This window comes from Vanessa atalanta, chromosome 1, assembly GCF_905147765.1.
Source record: "Vanessa atalanta chromosome 1, ilVanAtal1.2, whole genome shotgun sequence".
Lineage (NCBI taxonomy): Eukaryota > Metazoa > Arthropoda > Insecta > Lepidoptera > Nymphalidae > Vanessa > Vanessa atalanta.
Window position 1 is genome coordinate 5,922,130 of NC_061871.1, and position 27,357 is coordinate 5,949,486.

At 32.9% G+C, this 27,357-nt stretch overlaps 2 protein-coding genes across 4 annotated transcripts in view; one reads left to right on the forward strand and one right to left on the reverse strand.

The window, feature by feature from the left end:
- Window positions 1-5,989, forward strand: part of LOC125070129 (dynein axonemal heavy chain 8) — a 36,398-nt gene extending 30,409 nt beyond the window's left edge. Inside the window, exons 81-91 of the mRNA XM_047679873.1 lie at window positions 75-254; window positions 395-507; window positions 1,726-1,811; window positions 1,979-2,240; window positions 2,526-2,765; window positions 2,838-3,005; window positions 3,088-3,229; window positions 3,646-3,835; window positions 4,319-4,440; window positions 5,073-5,234; window positions 5,801-5,989. Coding sequence (XP_047535829.1) covers window positions 75-254; window positions 395-507; window positions 1,726-1,811; window positions 1,979-2,240; window positions 2,526-2,765; window positions 2,838-3,005; window positions 3,088-3,229; window positions 3,646-3,835; window positions 4,319-4,440; window positions 5,073-5,234; window positions 5,801-5,926 — 1,791 coding nt within the window. The 3' untranslated portion in view covers window positions 5,927-5,989. The remainder of the gene's footprint in view (window positions 1-74; window positions 255-394; window positions 508-1,725; window positions 1,812-1,978; window positions 2,241-2,525; window positions 2,766-2,837; window positions 3,006-3,087; window positions 3,230-3,645; window positions 3,836-4,318; window positions 4,441-5,072; window positions 5,235-5,800) is intronic.
- A 114-nt stretch (window positions 5,990-6,103) lies between these two features.
- LOC125077022 lies at window positions 6,104-27,028 on the reverse strand. 3 transcript variants are annotated; one of them, XM_047688816.1, is made up of 6 exons: window positions 26,748-27,028; window positions 15,816-15,863; window positions 10,602-10,806; window positions 7,605-10,466; window positions 7,410-7,527; window positions 6,104-7,112 (listed from the first exon to the last, which is right to left on the reverse strand). In XM_047688816.1, exons 3-6 carry the CDS (start codon window positions 10,759-10,761, stop codon window positions 7,049-7,051), a joined length of 3,204 nt encoding a protein of 1,067 aa, XP_047544772.1. In that variant the 5' UTR covers window positions 10,762-10,806; window positions 15,816-15,863; window positions 26,748-27,028; the 3' UTR covers window positions 6,104-7,048. The 3 variants fall into 3 exon arrangements, with proteins under 3 accessions (XP_047544772.1, XP_047544763.1, XP_047544753.1); XM_047688807.1 differs by having other exon boundaries at window positions 15,809-15,863; window positions 26,815-27,027; XM_047688797.1 differs by having other exon boundaries at window positions 15,809-15,863; window positions 26,748-27,027.
- Window positions 27,029-27,357: the final 329 nt, after the last annotated feature.

The window sequence follows — 27,357 nt, forward strand, 5'->3', positions numbered from 1 at the left end:
AATTTATTTTTTTCTCGTTGCTTAATTGCTATATATCCGTTTGTTATACATATAATATATACATATAAATACAGCAAATGGTCATGGAATCACGACCACTGGTCCCACTTATCGGGTTCCTCGCCATGGGATCCGATCCAACACCATCTATTGAGCAAACTGCGAAACGACTTGAGTGTTTGTGTTCCTCTATATCTATGGGACAAGGTCAAGAGGTCCACGCAAGAAAACTTATTGATAGAGCTCTGAAAGAGGTACTGTAATTTTATAATACATATAGTCATAAATTTATTAGTAATTGTCCGTTCATTGACATATTGCAAGTTCTTTAGTTGATTTAGTCTAATGACTTCGGTCTTTTAATAAAATGGATTATCGTTTATTTTCATTGTAGGGATTGTGGGTGTTGCTTCAGAACTGTCATCTTGGTTTAGAATATATGATAGAAATTATGGAACAATTCGCAGAGTTGGAGAAGGAACCAGAGAAAGTTCATGAAACATTTAGGTATACAAATATTTTCCGATACTTGTGTATTATGGCATTATTATTTACATTATTTTGATCTATTTCGTTCAGCGTTCAGCCAGTGTTTGCAATGCAACCGCGAAATGTGTTTATTTATGACATCACTTTAGAAACCTCTAAAATTATCAGTGTTTCTCTATTATATTGTCCACGTATTATACACATAAACCTTCCTCTTGAATCAAGCTATCTATTAAAAAAACTGCATCAAAATCCGTTGTGTAATTTTAAAGATCTAAGCATACATTTCTATCATAAGACTTTGTTTTATACTATGTAATGATAATGCATGCGCAATATTGGGCCACCGCCGCAACCTAATTTATAAGTAGGAATTTTCGTTTTTAAACATTTTTAAAGTAATTGTAGGCAAATGTGCCACTTGATGACAAGTGGTCATGATAGATGTCTATCCATAGATATTGGTGCCGTATGAAATTTTAACCATATTTAACATAATTCATGTGCCACCAATCTTGGGAACTGAGATGTTGTGTTCCTTGAAATTTTTGCAAAGCACATAAAACAGAGAAGTAAAAAGTTTCTCCAAGTTTTGTTCAATTGAGGGTAAATTTTTCAATCACCAGAATAAACATTGACAAAAGAATTAAAAAAATATTGAAAAATTAAAATATTTATATTATTATTGTACTTCTGAATATTCTTATCCTTCTTATTTTTCATCATACCCAAATTGTATTATATAGGAGAGGTTATAATTATAGTTATATTCGCAATCTATTAAGCTTGCATGTTCAATTCAAGAATTAAATCAAGTATTAAATTTAATTGTGACATGCTACAATCTCCTAATATACGTTTACTCTAACTGAGATTCTTTGTTTTTCATTACCGGTTATTTGCATTTATATAATCATAATATATAATAAAACCAAAAAGTTTTCATAGACAAAATAATCTAAGAAAACTTCTTGGTCGCAAAGAATATAATTAATTGGTAGTTGTAAAAGTAAAACGTTTAATCACCTCATCTCATCATCATTAATCTTATCCAGCAATATATCTGATTTTCATAGGAATGGTTACTATTAGTGAGGTAGTTGGGATAGTCTTTCTGTCTGATGTTGCATGATTGGTTATCTTTTAGTAAATAATTCTTTTGGGTTTTGCAGAAAATTTATAAAAGTATTAAATTAGTAAAATTGTTCTAAATTTAATATAAATTTTATGTTCTAGGCTCTGGATTACAACTGAAGTTCACGATAAGTTTCCTATAACTCTTCTCCAAATGTCTATCAAATATACCTGTGAACCCCCATCGGGTACATTATTGATTTTTAATTGTATTTTAATGTTATGAGTAAATCAAAAAAATAAAGATGTTGTTTTTACAGTATGAATATTGATAATAGTGAATACTTGTTGAAGTATCAAAAAAAGAGAACATTTTCTTTGAAAGGAAATAAATTGGTATATTTTTATTTTTTAGGTATAAAAGCAGGTTTAATGAGGACGTATGATTCTATGAGTCAAGATTTTCTAGACTATAGCGACAGTCCGTTCTACCTGCCTCTTATATATACGATTTCTTTCCTACACACTGTCGTCCAAGAAAGACGGAAGTTTGGTCCATTGGGTTGGAATATCCCGTATGAGTTTAATTCGGCGGATTGGTTGGCGTCGTGTATGTTTGTTCAGAATCATTTGGACGTTTTGGAGCCTGGACAGTCCGTTAGTTGGACCACAGTGCGGTTGGTGTAATGTTTATTTTTTCTAGGATTCAATAATATATTAATAAATATATTGCGGTCTAAGTTGTTTTGTCAACGTCTTATTCTTCACCTATTGATAAACTTTCTTATTACATAATATATATTTTGCGCTAATAAATATGATAAGTATAAATGAATGTCTACGGTCCCTTAAGTATTACTTATTTTGAATACATGCATATCTGGCTGGTTTAAATTACTGTTAACGACAATGCATTCCTTGTAGAATAGACTTAAAAATAATTATAATGGATTCTATTATAGATACATGGTTTCGGCCGTACAATACGGTGGTCGAGTGACTGATGATTATGACAATCGTCTACTGGGCACATTTTGCAAAGTTTGGTTAACTGAACAATTATTCTCCGAGGACTTCCAATTTTACAAGAATTATGGCATCATGAAGTTCAGGAATATTCCCGAATATTTAGAAGAGATTGAGAAAATGAAAACGGTTGATCCACCTCAAGCTTATGGATTACATACAAATGCTGATATTACGTAAGATTGAAATAAATAGCTACATTTAAACCATTAATTAAATACTAAATATTTATCACGTTTTAAATTCAGTTATCAAAGAAATTTAACACAAGAGCTCTTGGATACAATACTTTCGATTCAACCGAAAGAGTCGAGTTCGGGTGGCGGGGAAACCCGTGAAGCGTCAGTTTACAGGCAAAGTAAGGAAATGCTGGAAAAAGTTCCCCCTAACTTTGATCCTCATGAGGTTAAGGAAAGGTAAATTATCTTATCTTAGTTATTTAATTAAATGTATTTAATATTATTCTTCAATATCATAAATAATTATTCTTCATTCTAGGCTAAGGTATTATGGAATACTGAATTCGATGGTTATATTTTTGCGACAGGAAATTGATAGAATGCAGAAAGTTATATCTTTAGTCAGAACAACGCTAAAAGATTTATTGCTCGCTATTGACGGAACTATTATTATGAATGAGGTAATTATACTGTATCACTAACTAAACTAGAATTTACGCTATTCGGGCCGGCTAGAGATGCGAAAGTAGTAGATTCGATAATTAGAGGGAATAGGGTAATATCTATTATATGAACTTAATTGAGAACACTCCAAAAATTTTTTTTTCAGTATTATTTTTATACTAAATGTCTCACACATAGAGTATTCTTAAGAAAAATAAAAAACATATTATTCATCTAAAATCTATTGACATAATAATAACAAATATTGGTCATGCTATAAATATATTTTTTAGATTATATAATTATAAAAAAAGAAATAATTATTTCATTGTAATGTAAATGGACCAATTTATTCGTTATTGTAAAATATTTTTTTCGTTATTTTCGACTATACATTATTTCTTTGAGTCATCAATTAAAATGCAAATTTAAGGCATTACGAGATTCACTGGATAATATATACGATGCGAAAGTGCCTAACATCTGGCAGAAAGGTTCATGGTCGTCGTCCACGCTCGGTTTTTGGTTCACGGAATTTCTGGAGCGGAACATTCAGTTCTCGACCTGGTGCTTCCAGGCCAGACCGTTCTCATTTTGGATGACTGGATTTTTTAATCCACAAGGTATGAATCGAAAAACCACTATTTTTAATGTTCTTATTTTAAAATAACATTAAAAAAGTAAATCATTATCAAAGTCATAAATTATGTTGGGGTTTGTTTTTACTGTCATAAATTATATATAATAATTTATTACTTTTACAGTAAGTATATGTATATTGAGTCGAGATGGCCTAGTGGTTAGAACGCGTGCGTCTAAACCGGGTTCAAACCCAGGCAAGCACCACTGAATTTTCATGTGCTTCATTTGTGTTTATAATTCGTCTCGTGCTCGGCGGTGAAGGAAAACATCGTGAGGAAATCTGCATGTGTCTAATTTCAATGAAATTCTGCCACATTTGTTTTCCACCCCGCATTGGAGCAGCTTGGTGGAATATGCTCCAATCCTTTTCCTCAAAGGGATAAGAGGCCTTAGCTCAGCAGTGGGAAATTTACAGGCTGCTAATGTAAAAAAAATATATTTTTTTAATAAAAAATTATAAACAGGGTTTTTAACGGCCATGCGACAAGAAGTGACCAGAGCTCACAAAGGTTGGGCGTTGGATATGGTGGCTCTACACAACGACGTCACTAAAGCGATCTATGATGAAGTAAAGGCTCCACCTGCGGTGAATAGCCTTACTAAATATTTACTGACTTTTATTTAATTAAATTTTCTTGATAGTCAATTTTAATAATAAATTTGCAGTGAGCGTTTCAAGATAAATTACTTACCAGTTGTAGGCCTTTATGCAATCTCATCTAAGTGTCTACATAAATCTCAGTTCCCAGTTGATTTACTGCCGAAGAGCAATACTTCGCATCGATATTCGCAATGTTATGATTCGGGTGGAGGGTTACTGTAATTACAGTCAGGGATATAACATTTGGTTGACGATGTTCTAATGGTGTCAAAAGTTATACACATGCTAAGAAATTATCGGGTTCTATAGTTGTAGCGAAAACATCATTCCATTCCATCATGCAGTGGTTTGCTTGCCTTCATAAGAAAAATACTTAGTTACGTTTTAAGCGTATTTTTTTTTCTTATAATATCGGTAGGCGGACGAGCAAATGGGCGACTTGATGGTAAGTGGGAACTAAGATGTTAAGTCCCTTGTGCCTGTAGTTACACTGACTCACTCACCCTTCAAACCGGAACTCAGCTATTCTGAGTATTGCTGTTTGGCGGTAGAATATCTGATGAGTGGGTGGTACCTACCCAGACGGACTTGCACAAAGCCTTTGTTTAATTGTTCAGGAAGGTGTGTTTGTGCACGGTTTGTTTTTGGACGGCGCGGGCTGGGATCGGCGCAACCAGCGGTTGATTGAATCTACGCTAAAGGTCCTGTACACGGCTTTACCTGTCGTGCACATTTACGCAATCAACTCCACCGCTCCCAAAGACCCTAAGCTATATCAGGTATTTGAATTATTCGAATTGTAAAATATTATGTACCAGTAGTTAATAGTTGCTAGTGTGTTGTTATCTATTGGTTGTTTAACACATTTGCCGGCGGTATCTTGACTAAGAAAATATCTCCCATGATACTAAATTTGTTCGTTTACATAGAAATATCACTCTTAAAACTCCCGCTTATACTTTTTCTACAAACACTCTCTTCTACTCGAAATACTTTTCTGTTAAAGCTGTTCAACTCTGGAACTCTCTTCCTCTTTTAATCAATGACTTTCTAAGTCCCACATATGTTTCAAATGGCATCTAAACACTTATCTTGACGCTGAATATATTATAAGTATTCTTTTGGTATATATGTAGATAAATATCTTAATCATTTTTGCGTATGATTATTAATGTATATAATATATGTAGAGTATATGGAAATGAAAGAGATATTGTCGCGATAAAAAACTACCTTTGTACTTCTAGTATTATTTATAATTATTTTTTTTATAATGTGGTGTACAATAAAGAGTATTTGTAGTGTGTAGTGTGTGTATTGTATTTAATGCATTTTCACCTTTCAGTGTCCAGTTTATAAAAAACCGCGTCGTACCGACCTTACTTTCATCACTCCTTTATGGCTGTGTACTGTCAAGAACCCCGATCACTGGATTCTTCGTGGTGTTGCTATTCTGTGTGATATTAAGTAGATTTGTTGGAAGATATGACAAAAATTATATTGAAAACAATTACAGCTGTGCTCTATATATCTTCATCATGTCCTTAGCGCTTATTATATTTTGTTATATTTTTTATTTTTACATTTAGAATATTTAATTAATACAATAAAAGACAATTCATATTCATAAATGTTTTATTTTCAACTAAAGACGTGGAAGCATTGGGAGGTATCTTAATAAATTATTTACAAAATATAAAACTAATATTTTAACAATACTGTTGTTTGAAGTACCTTAACGTTTAATTTCGTTCGTTTTGGATGGTATCGGTTCACTTGTATCGTTTTAAATGTCGCGTTGTCTCCTACGCCGTTTGTGTTGCCAATTTTTAAATGAATAAAACTGTAGTCGATTCTCTTCAATTTCAATTTCAATGGACGGAGCAGATTCGCCGATAGTTTTTACCAGCGGCTTGTTGCACAGCAATAAAGTGTTTAAAATTATTTAAATAATATCCACATAATTACTAAGCTTTGGTTGTGAATATAGGTACAAATAAATGTTATAGAAAATTGTAATATCAGTCTATAATTGTTAAGTTTAAAGTTTTCTATTATCATATTCGAGATATAAGTTAAGGTGTACGCTATTATTTAGCACCTAATGAAATACGTACAATTTATAGCAAGTAACGAGATCTAGCATTCCTAACGGGATATTATAATATTATATACTTAACATATAAGTTTAGAACTGTATAAATTGCATACAGTCTTATGATATTCACATTATAAATACCTATCAACATTTAACATTAAATATCGACACATATATTATTATTTAAGACAGTAGGAATATAAAATTGCGTGTTATATACATTATATTTTAATAAAGCTGACAATTAAAATCTGTAAATTATTTTTAATCACTTTAGTTATCAACACAAATGAGAACCTCGGTGGCGACGACCACGTGATCTCATATACTATAGCATAGTATAGTACCACGTACTCTTATATAACTAAGAAGTAGCTTACGAGTAAATAGTAATATAAGTGTTGTTCGCCTTTGGCCTAATAATAAAGTAAAATATTAAATTTTATTGCACTCAATGAAACACGTTCGTCTTTGGGGCTTTTGGCTCATCTAGCATTAATCTCTTTTGCCGTCACTGCGAAAATTACCAAGAGGTTCAACAGATCTTGACCTAGGAGCTCTGAAACAAAAAACAAACCTTATTTATATTATACTAGCTACTCGTTCCGACTTCACACGAGTACAATAAGGGTTTATATGCAACTTTTAGATTGAAAAATAAACATAACAAGAAAATTTTTGATTTATTTCGGTTAAAAAAGTTAAAGTCCTTCCTCTTGAATCACTCTGTTTATTGATAAAATTTGATGTGTAGCTTAAAAGGTCAAATTTTACAGACGGCGGAAAGTAATTCTGGCTTATAATATGTCGAGATATTATAAGAAAACTTAAAGGAGATATGAAATTAATTAGTTACCTTCTTCTTGAAAGCGTCAATTCTATTTTTCCTTCTTTTACTTGCTTAAACAACGAAATTGCACCAGCGTGGCTGAGTCCACGCGTTGGAACGTTGTTCACAGACAAGATCTCGTCACCTATAAATTGTAACGCAAATGTTTTAATTTTGCAACTAATAAACATGATAAATTATCGCTTTTATAAATGAATATACCTTCATAGATAGTTCCCTTATCTGATGCTTGACCGTTTGGAAAAACTGTCTTAACAAATATTCCCATTTGCCCTTTTGGAGAATCAGTTCCACCGACAATACTAAACCCGAGACTCTTCTGACCGGCTCCTTTCCAAAATTCAGCTATATGCAATGTATTATAAGAAGAATGCATGTTTTCCTGTCTGGCGTATTCTTGATGGCGGGATACATGTGAGCTATAGTTAGGTGAACATCTTTGCGAACCGACTCTGTTGAAGAATCTACTACGGCTGTTACTTCTTATTTGCTCCGGTATGCTCTCAAAAGACCGGTTTTGGTATAACCTCTGTGCATTTTTAATATAATGCGAAGAATTTTCTTTAATTTCATTCGTTGCATTATCGTTACACGTCGGTAAACCAAGTAATGGTTGGGGTCGTGAACTGTGAAGTGATATTGGTCTATAGTTATTACTATTAGAGTGTCTTGGAGTTGGAGACGATCTCATTGAAATTTCTATATTTGTGATATTTTGTAGAGACGGATGAGATTGCGTATAACAGTTCCGCTCTAATAATTTTTCGTCGTCACTTTTTTGATTTGATAACAATAGACTATTGTTTACTTGCACTCCAACTTCACATTTTTGATTTGACTCTGACTTTTCGTTAGAGTAATCATTGGAACAATTTGCACTTTGTGCGTAATGATCTTCGGTTGGAAAATGTGTTTCTATTACAATTTGGCTAGACGAAGTTGGTTTATGTACCGTTTGCGATATAATATCCGGTGGAACGCTAGACATAGAATGCATTGAAGTTTGTTCAGAAGTTTGATTGTTTATAATTCGACTTAATGTAATTGGAGAAATTTCATCGTGAGCCATTACAAGGTCAACTTGATACCTCTGAAATAGCGCGCCATCTTCAATCGATGCTTCAGTAGAACAAGAATTCACTATGTGCTGTACATCTCGTAAAGAAGAGAGCCCCCGCAATACTTTGCCGTTTACGTTAACTATTTCGTCACCTATTCGAAGTCTTCCATCCCTGTGAGCTATACCGTCAAAATCCAGTTTTACCACAATATATCGAATCTCATAATTTGATCCACCACTATCGAAATCTACTCTATGCTGTGCTAAATAAACTCCCAAGCTTTCATCGAGCCTAGATTTCAATAGTCTTATTTTTCTGAATCTCTTAGTACAAGGACCTCGACCTAGAATATCCGTTTCATGTATTTGTTGTGCATCAATTAGGTCTTCAGACATATTTAATAAACTTTCGCTAAGATTCGGCGTTGAAGAATGATCGATAGATACCAATTGTGACTGCAATAATTTAATTTTTCTAGTTTGCACTCGTTCGTCTAAAGTGATTGTTTTGTAAATGTAAGGTATCTTTTTATTGATGGTTTTCTTTGGTAGGGGCGGTGGTTTAGCATCATTATAATCAACCATAATGTGATGATTTGAGTCGTTGTTTTTATATTTATTTGTATTTTCATTTTCATATGATATGTTTTTCTCAATAGGAAACAGTGCGCATGGAGTAGAACTTCTTCTTGTTGGAATTTGCGCTCTATTCATGTTTATCTTATGATTTAAACTCAACTGTCGTGAAAACGTACTGTGATTTAATTCTCCATTTACAATATTAGATGAGGTTTTCATATTAGATGAGTAGCCCGGAGGAGAATGATTTATGTGCTCATCTGTCGGTCTTCCATCGCTGTCGTATCCTGATTCATTTGAGCTAACATAGTTGCTGAGACGGTGAGTTTGAAGCACTTCTTGGTGTATACTTTGAGTTGAAGATGCAAGGTCTGGTTTCATATCCTGTGAAGATCCTAATGTTGTATTATAGTCATATACCGGCAAACTATTTCTATTTCTCGGCATTAACATGGGATCATAATCAAAAGGCCCCTTTTGAGATATCATAGATGACCGTCGAGTAATATCTTCGATGCGCCGTACTTGATATGAGTTTATATCCGTGTCATGGATGCTTCTCATCGAACTTCTAGCAAATTCGCAATTGCTTCTAAGTCCTGTATTCATAAGTAAGCTTTCTTCGTGGACGGATATATTATCACTGCTTTGGTATCGTTCTTCTGATCTAGAATTTGGCAAATATATTCTTTCTCTTCGAAATTTAGGCGATTTGCGATCAATCCTTTCTGAAAAGCTCTGTCTGACTGATACAGATCTATGTTGTGAAGCCATACTATTTTCTTCAGGTAAAACTGATAGTTTAGATCGTAAAAACGCGTATGGGAAATTGGGTTTTTTACACGAACCTGTATTTTGGCTTCCATCTAGTTTATTAGGAATATTATCACAACTAATGGCCTTAGCCGATGAACCTACTAAATTATCCTCGGGTAGGTTATGTTTTTGTTTAGAAGGAGATGTTTTATCAGGATTTGTATTTTGAAGATCTATATCATCAGAAGGATCGTCAGCTTTAACATATGTCGATAAATGTGATGTAGAACAACTGCGATACAACGAAGGACCATTTGTTAGGGAATAACTATCGGAAGATTTAGGTGTATTTAAAGATTGCGTTTTGGAACTGTTTAACATTCCAGTTGAACCCATTCTATGAAAAAAAGACTTAAAAGGACTAGGTGATCTATCCCTTGAGCCACTCCTTATAGAGTCGGTATCATTGTCTTTTTTTAAAGATGCAGAGTCCGAGCTACTTCTGCCCATTTTCCAATTTCCTTTTTTTTTATACTGCCCTGTACTTATCACGGAATTATCATCGTTTACGTTTCCATTTTTTTCTAGTTCCTCAGAAGGTTCTTTTATATCAGCTTTTTTTAACATGTCGAGCTTTTTTCCCATTCGTCGACCCCATGTTGTAAAAACTGAAAGATAAAGGCTTTATAAGAAAATCATACGGCTGAATTTGGTAATTAAACTTTACGATTTTTTACTTGTAACTTGTCTTGTTGTTGTATTTATGAGATTAGATAATATACATCATATTTTTAAAGGTCTACCTTTCTTCATATCATTGACATCGTCCTCCATGACCATTGCGGGGAGTGCGGTGACGAGCGTGTAGTTGTGCGGGGTGTGCGCGGCGAGGTCTCCGCGCGGAGACGTCGCGGCCTGCGGCCCGGTCACTTCCCTGCGCTTCGGCCCGCGGAAGAGGCGCATGATGACCGATCACGCATCCATCGCGCGTGCACTACACACTTTAATCTGTGAACAGGCAAATCATGTTTGGGGTTCACTTATTTACTCGATTTATATAACCTATTTAAACACAATCAAATTATAAAGTACCAACGTAGACTATAGCTATCCTTATTTAAGGGTTTTGATAAGTATAGATCTTTTAATACAATATGTTATAGCTGTACAGAATGTATTAAACAGTATCATTATAATATAATATTGGGATTTCGTAGCCAAACACTATTTTAACGGTTTTGATCAAAATATTCCAAGTAATTTGTTACGAGTAGACCCGCGATTAAATAGTTTGCTTCATATCATTCATTATTTTAAATATTCTCAAAATTGCATTATGTATAATTACATCAACCGATTATATCGTTATTTATGAATTGTAGTATTTTGTAACTTGCGTAATACTGATTGGATTCAATAAATTATGCAATGATAAACACGCAGAAAGCAGTTCAGTATATTCGTGTTTATTGTTTACACGCGATGTTTTCATATGCAAATATTGTGTTTCTTATACGAATATCATCGCACAATGAGGTCCCTACGTATGATAACACAGCGATGTTTGTATATTTGTGTATACATATTCATTCATACTACAGAATTTAACTAGATGCTTGATTGATTACTTGATGATGACTTTTTTTTCCTGCAGCGAAAATATTCCGTACATAGTAGCACTTAGAAATCTTTTTGGTTTTGAAGAACTTATTTTTTATAATGATTAATGAAGTCCCGATAAAAGTATATAAGCATAATAAATATTGTACAGAAAACTTGAAAGAAATCGTTTGATATTTTTATTTGTCCTTCTGTGGATTTGTTTAAAAGCGTATTAATTAAAAATACTAACAGCATGAAAATACATCTATTTTATTATTAAATTAAAGCATTGTTTGTAGACAATTCTCAACTTTTTTGTTCTTCTTAAATGGGTTTGTAAATATAACCTTGAAAATTTAACTTCTAAATGTAGTTCTCACACAAACAAAGAAAAACTAACAATATTCGCAAATATTAAACGCATTAAATTATCAAATTATCTTTAAACGTGTATCTCTTATAAAATTTTATAGTTATTCTGGAATCTGAATTCGTCTCACCGTCTGATCACTGTTACACATTAAACATAGATAATATGATTATTTACGGTGGTTTTTATCAGATCCTCCTAAAAAAAATACTGATTTCTTGTGTCTGTATATATCTTTAATTGTATTTGATTATAAATATTTACTTATTATGCAGGCGTGTATATGGGCCACCGGATGGTAAGTGGTATAAACAAAAAGACAAAGGCTTATATGTATAGCAAATGCGCCACCAATCTTAGGAACTAAGATGTTACGTCCTTTGTGCCTGTAGTTATACTGGCTTACTCAAGTTCCAAATCGGAAAATAAAAGTAAATAAGTAATACTAAGTATTGCTGTTTGGCGGTAGAATACATGATGTTACCTGCCGGGCTTACACAAAGACCTACTACCAAGTAAACGTTTCCTTATAAATAGAGTAGGTATCGTTATTTAAATTTGATAACGTTGGCCTATTCTCTCATAATTCGATGGAATGAGAAAAAGAGTTCAGGCACAAGCCTAAAAACTTCTTTTATTATCAATTCGAGGTATCGGAGTGTAAATATTGTCAATTACTGGCTATTCCTGAGAATTAAAAAACAACCTTTTATTTCGCTGTTCAGACCTCATCGTAGTAAGAAACCTTTATTAGAATTCCAAAGAATCACTTTATAGAAAATCTCAAAAACTTTCACGTCCTTTATTTAGGAGTTTAAAGCTCAGAAAGGAATTCGGGATGTAAAGCTAGCCACAATTCATTCAAAACGTAAATGCGTTCTACCTTGCTAATAAATACTTTTTTATCATACAACCAATATCGTCTGACGATTCACAAAAAAAAATTCAATTAACTATTTCTTAAAAAAATCCACTATGAAGTATCAAATAGAATTATGTAATGTTTAATACTCTCAAGAATATTTATAGTGATACGAGGTGAACTGCGTCGATACAAACAGCAGCCAGTATTTAATAGTACGAGCTGTCGGCTAGAGGACAAACAACGGTAACATCGTAGATACGACTCATTTGAATCTATCATTAAGTCCTTCTGTTTGACGGACACGCGTAACTGCTGTAATTAAATAGTAAGAGATACTCGTAGTTACGTTGTAAATATACATTTGGAGTTATTCTTTATAGTTGTGTGAATCACCGTGGGTATGTATAGTGGTTAGACAGGTTGGCCGGAAATCCGTGCGGCTTCCAAGCGCCAGTATTATTAATTATCCAACCTTATTATTATAATCGATTACGTTATTATATTTTAAACTCGATGTATAAGGAAGTATAATACTTGTTATATTTAGTGTATAAGCTATTTCGAATTATCTGCATTATTCGTATCAGAAGATATTATAGATATAAAAAGTTATAATTTTATTTTAGATATCCATTTCGGAGTTTGATTATCCTTGTTTTAAATACGACCGAATTTTTTTATAATTATAATTTTGTATGTTAATATTACAAACGTTTAGTTTAAGGAAAAAAAATCTTAATTTTATTTTATACTGAAATGTACATTTAGCCATTTGTAAGATGGTTTAAAGTCTTGGCATGTTAAAGTTTGTATATTATATATAACTAGATTTGTAAGACCACGTTTTAAATAAGACAAAAATGTTTAACACAATTTGGTATTTCCAACCAATTTCAAATGAGACTCGTCAATAAAAAAAGTCAGTTTTTAATCAGCGAACGTATTTATTGCGTAACGCCAAAAAAACAAATCGATAACCTCTTTCCTTTCGCTGGACAAATGCAACAACATTTTACGAATATAAAAATTGCAACACAGTAGACATAAATCCGTCATTTCCATCATTATTTATTATAAATAACACGCATTATAATATACGCTTATATTACTTTTATTTAAGAAAAATTAATTGGTTCGCAGCCGAGCTATTAATTGTTCTTAATTGGAAAATGTTATTTCTAATTATCAAGCGAAACGTTGCCGGTAGAATCACTGAAGTGATAGATAATTTATTATTTACTACATTGCCTAGAGCAGATGTGAAAAACTTAGACGCTTCGCACATCATTATTTCCGTTGAAAACAATTCAAAGATCAGATTCACAGATATATTGTAAAGACGTAAGACGACGTCAGACGCGTCCGTTGTTACTCTGGGTTTAATCTCCAGAGCTGCTCATCCGATTTCAAAGATTCTTTCACCAATTTTTAGAATGAACTTTCTGTATAGATATACGTTAACTCGTTTAAATTCAAGGGTTTTCCGCGGAGGCCAATTTTGTAACTTATGTCGACGAATACACGAATAAACGGTCGAGCGAATGCGTTCTTTATGAACGTTGCCTCAACGGTGAGAGATATAATAATGCTTTCTATGAAAAATTGTTGACGTTAGAAATATCAATAACGTTCTTTCGTGACGTGCTTATGTTTATATATTACGGTTAGTTCACAAATTAATAAAATATGACTAAAAATATATTTAAAATTTTAATATTAAACTTTAATTATTTAACAGGCAAAAACTCGTCTGTTGGGGTTTGTTAGTAATTGTATAATCACGCATTTATTACAGATTATTGAATATGCAAAATTACTATAACAACGGCTAAAACAAATGAATACAGAGTTTACATTACTGAACTAAATTCTGAATGCGTCAACGACGACTGTCCGTTCCCTGGTAATTGCATAATTCGAGGCATTCGCGCAACACGCACATCTGACGGACCCAACGAATCCTACCGGCTTAAGATTCCTAGATTACTGTACACTTAAGATTCCTTTGTGCGAATGGAAATACCGTGCACGCCATCATTCCTAGAGTCGATTTGTTTACGTGCTCAGTAATTACGTTCTTCTTAATGGCGCCAACGCAACGAGTATTAAGAACATCTAAGTAGGCAATGGGCACCTACTTTGTTTTTCGCTACTAGAATTTATAGCGGAATAAATGTCGCACTACCGGAAACCTCGTCTTGTATCACGTGTGAAAAACTTTAAAGTACGCTAAGTTGAAAAATAAAGGCTTAAATTAGTCGTTTGGATACAAAGCATTTAGTTACAAATTAGGATATAGTGTCGTTAAAAGTTATAATTACAAAATGTATGTATCTTCTACTAAGCTAGTATCGATCATTGTTCTACAATCAATTGATTTTTTTCTTAGAAGCCATTGTACAATATGGTTGAATAAAATTATTCATTTAATCTATCAATAATATTAAATGAGGAGTTTTTTTTTATTGACTATCTAAATAAACTAGGTACTTAACCAATATACAAAAAACTTATACCAAAAAATATATATCAATAAATAGCTACGCTTCGAAGTTTCGCCCGCTTTAGACGACAGACACGATAAGCGTGACATTTTATGTTTTACAAGACATAAACGAAAAAAGAAAAATGTTAACCTCTCATTATAATGATAATATAAATTCTACTTTCTTAATTTAGTTAAAAAATCATAACTGGGAATATGTACATATGTGCAAATAGGTAGGGATGTGTTATGCAATTAGGTAGTGTTTGCACACACAGCTTTTGTTTGTTATATGTGAGTGGCGATGTATAAGTAGTTAGTGCCGCGTTTGACGGGCATTGACATCGAGTTGCGAGGCAGGTGCGCGCCGCACAAACAACACATAGGCTCGGAGATTCTTTGCTAATAGTTAGCTCACGCACAACTGGGCTAATATGTATACAACACTCGGATTACTTACAAAGTTTTTATACGTACCTAATCAGCATATTTTTTTTTCCAAATAAAATTAAAGGCTTGAAGATAAGTGTTACGATATATTTTTTGTTATTTTATTTTCCTAATAAACAGTTCCTTGACTTTTCTAATATAGCGTATTACTTTTTCGCTTAAACTTATTGAACGATAAATCTTAGTATGGTGTAAACATAGAGAGTGCATAGTTTATAAATATAGTAGCATGACTCACCTCATACCAGGAATGCTCATGGAGCAGACGGACGGCGTGCGCAGGCGACGCTTGACTGAAAAATGAAACAAAAACTTATTTCAATGACGTACTGTTTATTTATCAAATTAGTTGCTCTATGTTAATGAATATAGTGATACTTTGAGCTGAACGATAATTTTCATTCAATATATAGTACTTTGTTGAATACGCATTAATTAAACCATCTATCTTAATTAATAAATTAAATATGTCGACTTATAAATATTTTATTAATCCATGTAATCATTTAAACAATTGTAATTCTGTTAGCGTGAAGAAATCGGATGTATAAAAATTCCTTCACGTAGAGAATTTATCGCCATCGACTCGGGACAATAGGGCGGTGGCAAAGACGTTTCTAATGGCAACCAACGAAGTTCGGGAACCTACTTGCTAAGCATGACAGGCAACAAGAGTAATTACGTGGTTATTCATATTAAAATATTGCAATGCTTAACGAACGAACGTTGTTAAATACTTTTGTTCATTACGTTGCAATACTTGTTCCGGTCCTTGGATATTATAATAAAAAATATTGGTCTCTTCTATTATAGTAAAAAAATAGAAATTTCATTAAAATGTTGTATTTTACATTAGTTAATATACTTATAAGAAATGAAATATTTACAAAAAAATCTTAGGCATAAAAACTCCATTAAAATCTTTTTATATAATTTTTAAAACGCGATAGTGAGGACAGAACAGCTTTTACTCGCAATTTTTAAATAAAAATTTTTTACTAGATCTTTGAAAGAAGTTTCTTAATTTTTTTAATTCAGACTCAACCTCAAATTACAAACGTGTTTATCTAAATTGGGCGAGAAAAACGACTTGTATATATAGGGATCAAAAGACCAAATTAGAGCAATGTACTAGAAATGGCGAATATTGCAATCCATTCCCGTGTTGGACTGGTTTTGTAGATATCGAGGTATTGGTTCAGATTCCTGTTTATTAGATTTTTCAGTCTACAAATTATCCGTAGCAGCCCGAAGCTAGAAAGTTCCCAATGTTTATACTCATTGATATGCGTCGAGAAGTAAGTAATGCCTAGAAATAAGTGATTTTACACCTGACCTGTGAGGGACACTAGGCATAAACAGAACACCTGTGTTTGTTTGTGCTCACACTTTTGTATTGTACTTAATAACTCTTGACAGTGTAATTTCTATGAGTTTGGCTACCGAGGACCAAATCGTTCAGGAAGACATCATATTATTTCATTAAAAATTTAATCGAAGACGAGAATTTAGAAACTTTCAATATTAAAAACAGATTATATGTTTAAACTGGCAGAGATGTCTATAATTTCTGAATGATTCTTCTTAACTTTCTTCTATACTTTGTATCTTTTACAGTTCAAAATGCCAAAACCACCCACACATCAGTTAATGTAACGAACCTGAGTTAGTAATATTGTACAGGTTATTCTGGGAAGGTACCAAATACTTATTCAAACAAGAAATTGCAATATATCTATTTTGCAGTTTAAATAAATTAATTATATTGTTGACCATCCGAACAATGCTTAACATTCTTTAGATATTTTTGAAGCATCAAGTTCAATGACGTCATTAGAACTTCACTTGTGTTTTTTTGCAATTAATCTAACACTTAAATGTTCTATTTATTAACGTCTCTCTTTATTGTCAAACATTTGAAAACGTACTTTGTCATTTGATCAAATGGGTGTTGAGGCCTTATTTTATTTCTGTATTATTTTCAGAGCGACAAGATAAATTTTCTGGAGAATAAACATTAGGGCGACAGTATCAAGTGATCTCGCGCAAGATTGCTCGCTTGAGTATGACAGGCACGCTAAATATGAACTCTTATTATCCTGGCACATTTACTTAAAAGAAAAATGTCTCAGACGGCCTTTGAGTGAGAATGCGTTGCAAATTATACGGGATTAATTTAATTAGTTATCTTCTTCGAACACTCAGTCTATAAAGGGAAAATATTTCTTGTCTTGTCGGGGCAAAAAACTACTATCAAGTGACCTTATACTTTTTTTTTTCCTTTTCAATAAAACATGTAAAATTTTATTCGGAGGTATTTTTTTCTCGTATTTATATTTGAAACTTGTTATTTCGGTGGGTTTTTATACTTACTTTTTTTTATTCGTTTTAATGATAACCGATTTTAAAATTATTTTGACTACCTGTCCTTACATTTAAATAAAAATCAATGGTGGAGCCGAGATGGCCCAGTGGTTAGAACGCGTGCATCTTAACCGATGATTTCGGGCTCAAACCCAGGCAAGCACTACTGAATTTTACATTTACATTTTTTATAATTTATCTCGTGCTCGGCGGTGAAGGAAAACATCGTGAGGAAACTTGCATGTGTCTAATTTCGACGAAATTCTGCCACATGTGTATTCCACCAACCTGATTTAGGGCAGCATCGTGGAATAAGCTCCATACCTTCTCCTTAAAGGGAGAGGAGCCCTTAGCCCAGCAGTGGAAAATTATCAGGCTGATTAAGAATGGTGGAGGAGCGTAGGTATCCTATATCCTATTCTGCATTCCTTGACAACGTGTATCCAAAAGTTCATGATGTTTAGTTGTGTAGTTAAGACGTGAAATCGTAACAAACAAACATACTTTAAGATTTAATATGAAATAGCAATTTAATCAAAGAAAATAATATACCTCAGTGTGTTCAAGGAAACCAACTAAATATAATTCTGCTCCAGGGACTACATTCTAGTCGTCAAAATTTGTAATGGCCGATTGTTAAGACAACCTACTACGGACAACACGCAAAGGCTCTCGATTAACTCAAACATCGGAAAACGTTATTAACTTTAAACAAGAACATTATTTTACCTTAACAAGTTCCCGGAGACGTCGGCATGTACAGCTAGCCTGTAGCCAATGAACATGCTAGTTCCGAAATTGCCGCCGTCACAATACGTTTCAATACGAAATAGTTACACAAGTACACGTAATCATCTTCGCAATTATGCTTAATTGCAGTTTTTAAACGCGACAAAATAGCAGAAGTTTCTTTAAGACGTCGCGTGTATTCCATACTTATAGTTAAAATATATATATCCTCGTATAGCCAAATGTGCACAGTGTGTGGTTGAACTATGATTTATATATGTGTGTGATTGTTATAGTCGAATAAATGCCTATATAAAATTTTATTTTTTTGTTATTTTAATTGCAGGTGCGTTAAAGTCTTAAATTATAGTATTTGATAATACAAACACTAAAATCTACAGCCAGTAAATGTCAGTGCTGACCAAGGTCCTCTGTTCTTGTTTTTTTTTTTTAATATCGGTATGCGGACGAGCAAGTGGGCCACCTGATGGTAAGTGGTCACCACCGCCCACCAACCTTGGGAACCATGATTATACGTCCCTTGTGCCTGTACTTACACTGGCTCACTCACCCTTCAAACCGGAACACAACCATACTAAGTACTGCTGTTTGGCGGTAGAATATCTGATGAGTGGGTGGTACCTACCCAGACGGGCTTGCACAAAGCCCTACCACCAAGTAAGCAGGGCAGGTTGATGGACAGGTTTGGTGCTAATTCCGCTACACTGTTTCAATGCTTTGGTAGATAAAAGTGTGGCAAACTTCTTTCATCCGGCATATGATGATTTCAAATACTAAAATAAGTAAGTAACTTATATATAGACAAGTGATGCAAACACTCACGCGGTGTTATCTCCATTGCAAGAAGAAAGCAGTCTTATTATAATAAAAGGGCTATCATAGTTATTACACAGGCAATTTGTCGTAGGTACTGTTAAGCGAACAATTTATAAGAGCGTGGGCGGGCGGCCGGCGCACGCGCATCGTAGGCGGACACTGCCATTGACAAGAAATGCCCTTCACGAGTGCTTCCACCTACTCATAGATAAGCCTTTTACGATCTACTAAAAAAAATGTCTCAATAAAAGCATTCTCTACAATAGCATCTTTTGAGGAGCGAACAAAGAAATTTCATTTATAAACGCAAACAAAAGTGTTTATTATTTTTGGAATGGCACTAATGTACCGGCTTTGAAACTGAGGATCTTTAAACATAGGTCATTGTACCTCCGAGTTGATTTGATATTTTTAAACCCAATATCAAAGCTAAGTGACTTCGTTCAATGCTGAGGAAGTAAATCAAATGCATCCAGCTCGAACTTTAATTACTAGTAATAAAGCCAATACGAGCGTCGTTAGTGATATCTCTGAATATTTCCTGCCACAAAAACATACTTTTACCTAATCCGGTTAAACTGATTTTTTTTTATTTACTGTATCAATAATAAACATTCAAACTAGAAATTTTGTTATCATCGAAGCCTAAGATTGTATGTTTAAATTTTTGTTATTCAATTACGCAAAAACGGCTAGACGGATTTGAATGAAAATTGGAATATAGATAGATAATTACCGGACATACCACCTAGGCATCTAATTGATATTTTGTCGTTTTAAGATTTTTACGTAGACAGACTTTAGATTATATATTACGTGAGCTGGCAAAAGCAGCACTATATTTTGTTATATTTAGCGAATTTTTGAGATCTTTCAGTAACTATTAAGCATCCCTGCGTAAAATAACGAATGTACGCGAGTGGAACTTGTGTTAATATACATATATACTTTTATAACATTAAATAGGCCTTATAATTTCGTAGCGCTTATTGATCAGATAGTGACAGCGAACGAAATGCAATTTACTTTTACAATGCTAGTAGATCAGATCACGAGATGTTATACTCATCCGGAACTCGCGTCGGTGATTAGTTTCACATGTGAGGAGAAGAATCCAGCGATTATGGCAATTATCATAAGCCGTTCGTTACGCTTCATGGTCACGAAATGAATTGAGTTTTTAAAATATTTAAAACCCTTCTTAATTACTTATTAATTATAGACACGTTTTCACTTTTGTGCTTTTTGTTTTTATGGCAAATGTTTGAAGTGAATATGTTATTAAGAAATACTTTCTTTGTATTATGATTTTAATTAAACCATTAATATGCGATTTATATCATACTGAGTTTATTTGTAATTTGATCTTGTTTCTTTCTCTTGGTAGTTTTTATATTTCTAAAATAACGATTTAAATAGTACTTCGAGAGCTTCGAATAGAGTATATTTTTGGTCAGATTTGATTTATATAAATATCTTTATTGCAAACAATATTGAAAATATAAATAATAATAGTAGTAATATTGGTTGAATTAGTTATTTGCAAATGGTAAAATTTAATTTAGAGGCAGACCAATTTCATAATTAAAATCGTAAATTATAATATTATTTGAGATCCACACATTCAATATATATATATTTTTATGTCTGATAATTTAAAATTAATAATTGCGAAATAAATAATAATTAATAAAATATTTTATGTCATAGTTTTATTTATTCAGTAAGAAGTGTTGATCGGTTTATTTAAATGAACCTGTAGCGTAATGAGGCGAGAGATTATCGACTCAACTGTTACCTAAAAGTTGCGTGATGGTATAGTTACAACTAGTACTAGTAGTGAAAGCTATGTTATACATACGTAATAGAAACGAAAAATTAAAAATTCGCGGTCGACTGTCAAATATCGATTAAAGTTATCGATCATATTTCATTATTAAAATTGAAACTTCAATTAATTCTCATGTGTTTCAAGTCTGTGGAACCTGTTCGCTTCCGGAGTTACACGGGACCAGTCCGTTTCTTTTTGAAAACATTATTTGAGATGTTCATACATCTCGTCCACAGCCTCATTATGCAAAGTAATTAAACGATTTCAAGACCGCAGAATAAATGGGAATTTATATACTTTTAATGTAAATTTATCGTATTATAAATACTGAATTGGATAAGTATTAACTGCTAATTGATATTGCGTTGGAAATAAATATGATAATATATAGCCGCCCCCTACAATGTTAAAGTAAAAATGTTAAGTGATAATATTCTTCTTGTAAGATGTAAATAGGGTGCTAACTCATACAATTTGTAATTGCAAAAGAAACTTATGTCAACCTGCATGTTACTTACGACTTTTACAAAGTAACACTTGGTAATAATTTTAATTCTACATGTTTTTTTATTAAGTAATGTTGGTGGACGGGCAAATGGGGCCATTGGCGCTGCAAGAGATATTATTCATTATTTACATCGCCAATACGCCACCAACCTTGGGAGCTAAGTTCTTATGTTCCTTGTGTCTGTAGTTAAGCTGGCTCATTGGCGCTTCAAACCGAAACACTGTATTGCTGTTCGGCGAACAGAATAATTGATGAGTGGATGGTACCTACTCTGAAAGGCTTGCGCAAAGCTCTACCACCGAGTAAGTTGCTATTATTACAGCTGAGATGGTTAAATTTTTTCTCTAAAAAATCATCCTTAGGACGTGCAATTAAGTAGGAATAAAATAAATACATTGCACATATCATATAAACATCGTTTATTCAAATACATGCAAGGATAAATAAGTTGTTTAAAGTTTAAAATATTCCGGTTACCACGTTTAGCTATTCGTAGCTTGAGATCATTCTCATACATAAAGTTAAACTTAAGAGATGTGCAACAATTCCAGAATAAGTAACACTGAATAAATAATAAGTTATTATACGCAACAATGTATGTAAACCCCAACTATCCTAGTTATGGGAATGAATAAAGAGATAAACCCACTTAATATCTATTTGTAAGATATCTATACTCGCCTTATCTAGTTTATATTATAAGTACTAAGTTCTATGATGCTTATATCGAACTCTGGCTTTTTCCCGACCAATCTACTGGACGATAAAGAAAATTTAATCATTATTGTTTTATTATTAAAAAACGTTATTTACATTTATATCAGCCGAGATGGCCCAGTGGTTAGAACTCGTGCATCTTAACCGATGATTTCGGGTTCAAACCCAGGAAGGCACCACTGAATTTTCATGTGCTTAATTTATGTTTATAATTCATCTCGTGCTCTGCGGTGATGGAAAACATCCTGAGGAAACCTGCATGTGTCTAATTTCGACGAAATTCTGCCACATGTGTATTCCACCAACCCGCATTGGAGCAGCGTGGTGGAATATGCTTCAAACCTTCTCCTCAAAGGGAGAGGAGGCCTTAGCCCAGCAGTAGGAAATTTACAGGCTGTTAATGTAATGTAATAATTTACATTAACACTGAGTAATATACCGGAATAGTTTGTGTTTTGATGTTATAGTACGTATATAAGACGTATACGTCTTGTATCTTTTATATGCGAGGAATATCAAAGATACCAAAGATTTAGTAGCATTTTCAGCAGCCGAAAAGTACTTGTATAAAATTACAATAACAACTGAACGGGACGTGCCGTGTCGTTGATATTATTTCCACTCAAAGAAAAAATAAAAAGAAAGCTGTCTGCGTTTGCATAAATCACGTAAAAACGTATTGAATGAGTTGGAAACCGAGTACATACGATGAAAGTTTTGACTATGAAGTTATTTAGCGCCGTACATAAAAGGGTTGAGAGGAGAGGTAGCTGACCTTTCATATTTAGGGTTATATTGTAAGTCTAAAAAATAAGAAATCGATAATCTATATGTATTTGGGGAAAGCTTTTTTAACCATTTGGTTATAGTATTGGTACCATCATCTACCATCCTTTTTATCTATTAAATCCAACGTGGCTTGATCGAAATTCCTATATCATTTTCATATTCCAGAAGTTGAGAATCTACGTATATTATGTATTTGAATACATAATCATTATACATCAGATAAAACATGCAAGGAGGTTATAAATAAGAATTTCATAGATATTTTAAATAACAAACTTCTTATGTACACAAAATACGAGAAAATTGGAAGTTCTATACGAATATTTTTATATATTGTAAATATATTACGCATTAATATGTGAACGTCGAAAATTTCTTTACTTTTACTGTAGCATTTTTGTTTTTATCGGATTAAATTCTATGGACAGTTGTAACTATATCATGTGGTCTAATCTTACTAGTTTAAACGGCAAATCTCGTGGTCCTAGGTTCGGTTTGAAGTTTAGACATTTCCCTTAATCGAAGTGAATTTTTTTTAGGTTTTTCTGTCAATGTGGTTTGGGAAGCAAGTACAGCTGTTCGTCCTCTCTCTCAGGGAATAGAGAGCGCACTTGTGTGTGAGCCTGTGCTTCTTCACAACAATATCAACTGTGTTACCAGTTAACTAATTGGCTAATCTCTATATTATGTTCTCTTGACCGAAATTCGGTCAGGGGAACATTATTTTCATAAAAGCATATATACGTTTGTTCATATTAATATTTTCATAATTAAAATTAAAAAGAAATACAAATCAAAGATATAAGTAATTAATTTACGTCGTACGTTTTTAAATGCAAATTATTTTAGGCACGTACGCTTCCAAATGAACACGGTAGGAGATATGTATAGCTATCTACATTATCAAAACATTTAATTATTAAATAGCTATGCTGTCTAAGATATTCATAAATATTTAATATCTGAATGAGTAATGAAATTAACTACCAAGAGTGTTGGCCGGCTATGCTTAATAACAGCCGCGTTGATGTAGTGACCGGATTATTTCGTGCAATGGTCGGGTGGCATCCAGGTCGCATATGCGTCCGCGCAGTGCTGGCTATCGCGGGCACATCTTAATGTGCTCCAATTTGCGTAGAGAATACTTTTTGTCAATTATAACTCATGCGTTTATAGTTACAACGAGCGATTCTTAGACATTTTAATTTCGATTTTCAATTGTTTTGTATCGAAACAAAAACGTCAAACACTTCATTGAGTTCTTAAGAACTATCTGGAATAATAAATGATTTAAGCTTATTTATTGTAACATCAAGTAGTCATATAACGGGACCTCAGTAATCACAAGGTTTATCATTATTTCATATCATTAGGCTTCCGTACTTAGTTGACTTTATATAAAAACCCCGTCGTGTTCAGAAACTTGAGACTCTCGGTAGGATAATCACGGCCGTAGTAGTTTATTATAAAGTATAGGCGAAGTCGTTAGGAGTACTTCGATAAAGGTGTTATCACGTGGTACTCCTGACGATAAATATTATTTTATATGTTTATATTTATAATTAAATCAAAGATTAATTTTAGTAATTTCATAATGTTCTTATCATATAATTAGTCTTATTTAGATATTTCATAGTTTAATTATAAACATTAATTATTTAGCGGGTTTTTAGTTAAACATTCATTTTTCTCTCACTGTCACCGTCGATTTGATATACGGAAGAAGACAAGGATTTTATATTGACACCAAAGCAAAATTGAATGGTGAAATCGTTAGTGTTTATAGCTTTATTTTGGAAATTATTAATTTTGACAAAACAATTTATCACGAAGACGATTGAATTCAATAGTTTCAAAGGACGACGATTGTGAAGTTTAATGGGTGTCATATCTTGAGTGCGAAATATAATGATACTGATCCACAATTCAATTGAACACAAAACTGTTCACTACAATTACTTTAAATAGTACTATTTGCTTGCAATATTTATTTGCTTATAAAACTTTAATGACTAAATGATTGTAATTGGTAAAGTTCTATTCACATCACGTTAAACTACACATAAAACTTGAAACCAAAGGCAATCATATAATTTAATTTGTATTTTTTTGCTAGCTTTACACTTATTTTAATCGTCACACACACATAGATATGTATATTGTAAGCATTCACCAACACAACTGAACGTCGATAATTTAACGTGTAGGAGCGCGCCTTCGGGAGAGATCTTTAATAAGAAGGTCCTTTTAAAATATTTGAAGACATAAGAATACGCAAAATCAAATCCAAATAACTTATTCACCTAGATTTTACATCATTATCATTATTAATATAAACCATGTTAAATTAATTCATTTCCTTTCCGTTTAAGGAGGGTTTCTTAATTATCTTATACTCCATGCTGGAAGTCATTGGTTCTATTCCTGTTTTAGCACTAAAACGAGTAAACAAAGCAAATAGCGTTGACTGAAATCAGCTTGTTTCATCTACATCTGCTTTCCTTTTCGGTAACTCTTTTAACGTTTGCGTTTGTGTGTAAAAATACACGCGTTTTTTTGATCCTCTGGCTGCTTCCAGCGGATATGTCTTTTGTCTCGACTAGACATGGAACTAAAAATATTTCTTCAATCTACTTTTCGTTTTCAAAAACATTGTAATTATATTTTACCTCATTTTTGCCTAGTTATATATATTTTTTAATAATGTGTATTTTACATTTATCATTAAAAAAAAAAAACAATATTCTATGTTTTATTCTACGACTAAATTGATATCCATACTAAATTGTATTTGTATTTGGTTAAGTAACAGCCGTCATACTTTCCTATTTAATATTTAATAAAATTGGTATAAATTTTAATGATTTTCATTAACAGAAACGAATATGTAACCTTTATCTTAACACGGAAATTCAAGTTTCATGGTCAGAGTAAGAAATTATCACAGCAACACTTGATTGGTTTTGTTATTTACTTGTAAACACATTTACAAACACGTTATTTTTTATCAAGTGAGTATTTGTTATTTTTAATTTATATAAAAGTAAAAATTTTCAATTATGAAAATCGATACAAATTAATATATTGCTAATCAGAAGATATAAAGGCGGCAATACCACATTTTACAGAATAATGAAATTAACATTTACTAATAAAGAAGGGATTATAATATTTTTTTTATTACTAAAACAAATAATACACAATATTTTAACTAGAATTAGTATTTGATTACATATAATGTAATTAAATTAATGAAAACCAACAATAATATAATGTTATTTCTAATTTTAAAACACTAATATATTTTAAAATTACAGCGTAGTTTTTATTTTATTTTATTAAAAGACGTAGATTATTTGAATATATTTATAATTACGAATATATTTCATGAATTGTACTCACTGCTGTTCTTGTAATACGATGAATCAAAACATAAATCGTAAACAATAATCCGATAACTGATAATCACAAGGCATAAGTCACAACACTGTTTGAACGGGGCACTGGAGCCGCAACGTCATCTGGGGGTCGTACGCGTTATCACGGATAGCGTAGAGACGTGCAGATCGATCCCAATGCGGGAATGTTTTGATAAGGGCGGTTGCGGACGCGAAGGATGGCGCTCGGCGAGAGAGGAGCGGAGACCTCGGTGCGCGCGGCGCGACTGACGGACAGACGGACTCGACCATCGCTCGCCTCGACACCAACAAGCGACGCGATGGCGCTGTGCTACCTTCTCATGTAAACACGGTAGCTGTATAAATATGCTGCAGCGTAGGAATTATGTTACAAATTTTGGCTACGGTATTACACCGCGACTATGCACCGACGTTATACTACATTGGTGATAAGCGAAGCCGCATACGACAAGTGCATCCATTCATTCCCTTTCCACCGGCTCGCTGGCTTAATTTAGATACTGTGAGCCACGAATCACTGCACTCATGTGGTATTGAAGACAGATATTTTAATACAGGGTTATTAATAGGTGAACTTTAGATGCCTACTTGTA

Bases quoted from the DNA above. Each gene is read 5' to 3' on its own strand.
- LOC125077022 (XM_047688816.1), bottom strand. From the start codon at position 10,761: ATGCGCCTCTTCCGCGGGCCGAAGCGCAGGGAAGTGACCGGGCCGCAG. The intron at 10,467-10,601 runs GTAGACCTTTAA...TTTATCTTTCAG, and splicing joins TGTCAATGATATGAAGAAAG to TTTTTACAACATGGGGTCGA. The intron at 7,528-7,604 runs GTATATTCATTT...TACAATTTATAG, and splicing joins TAAGGGAACTATCTATGAAG to GTGACGAGATCTTGTCTGTG.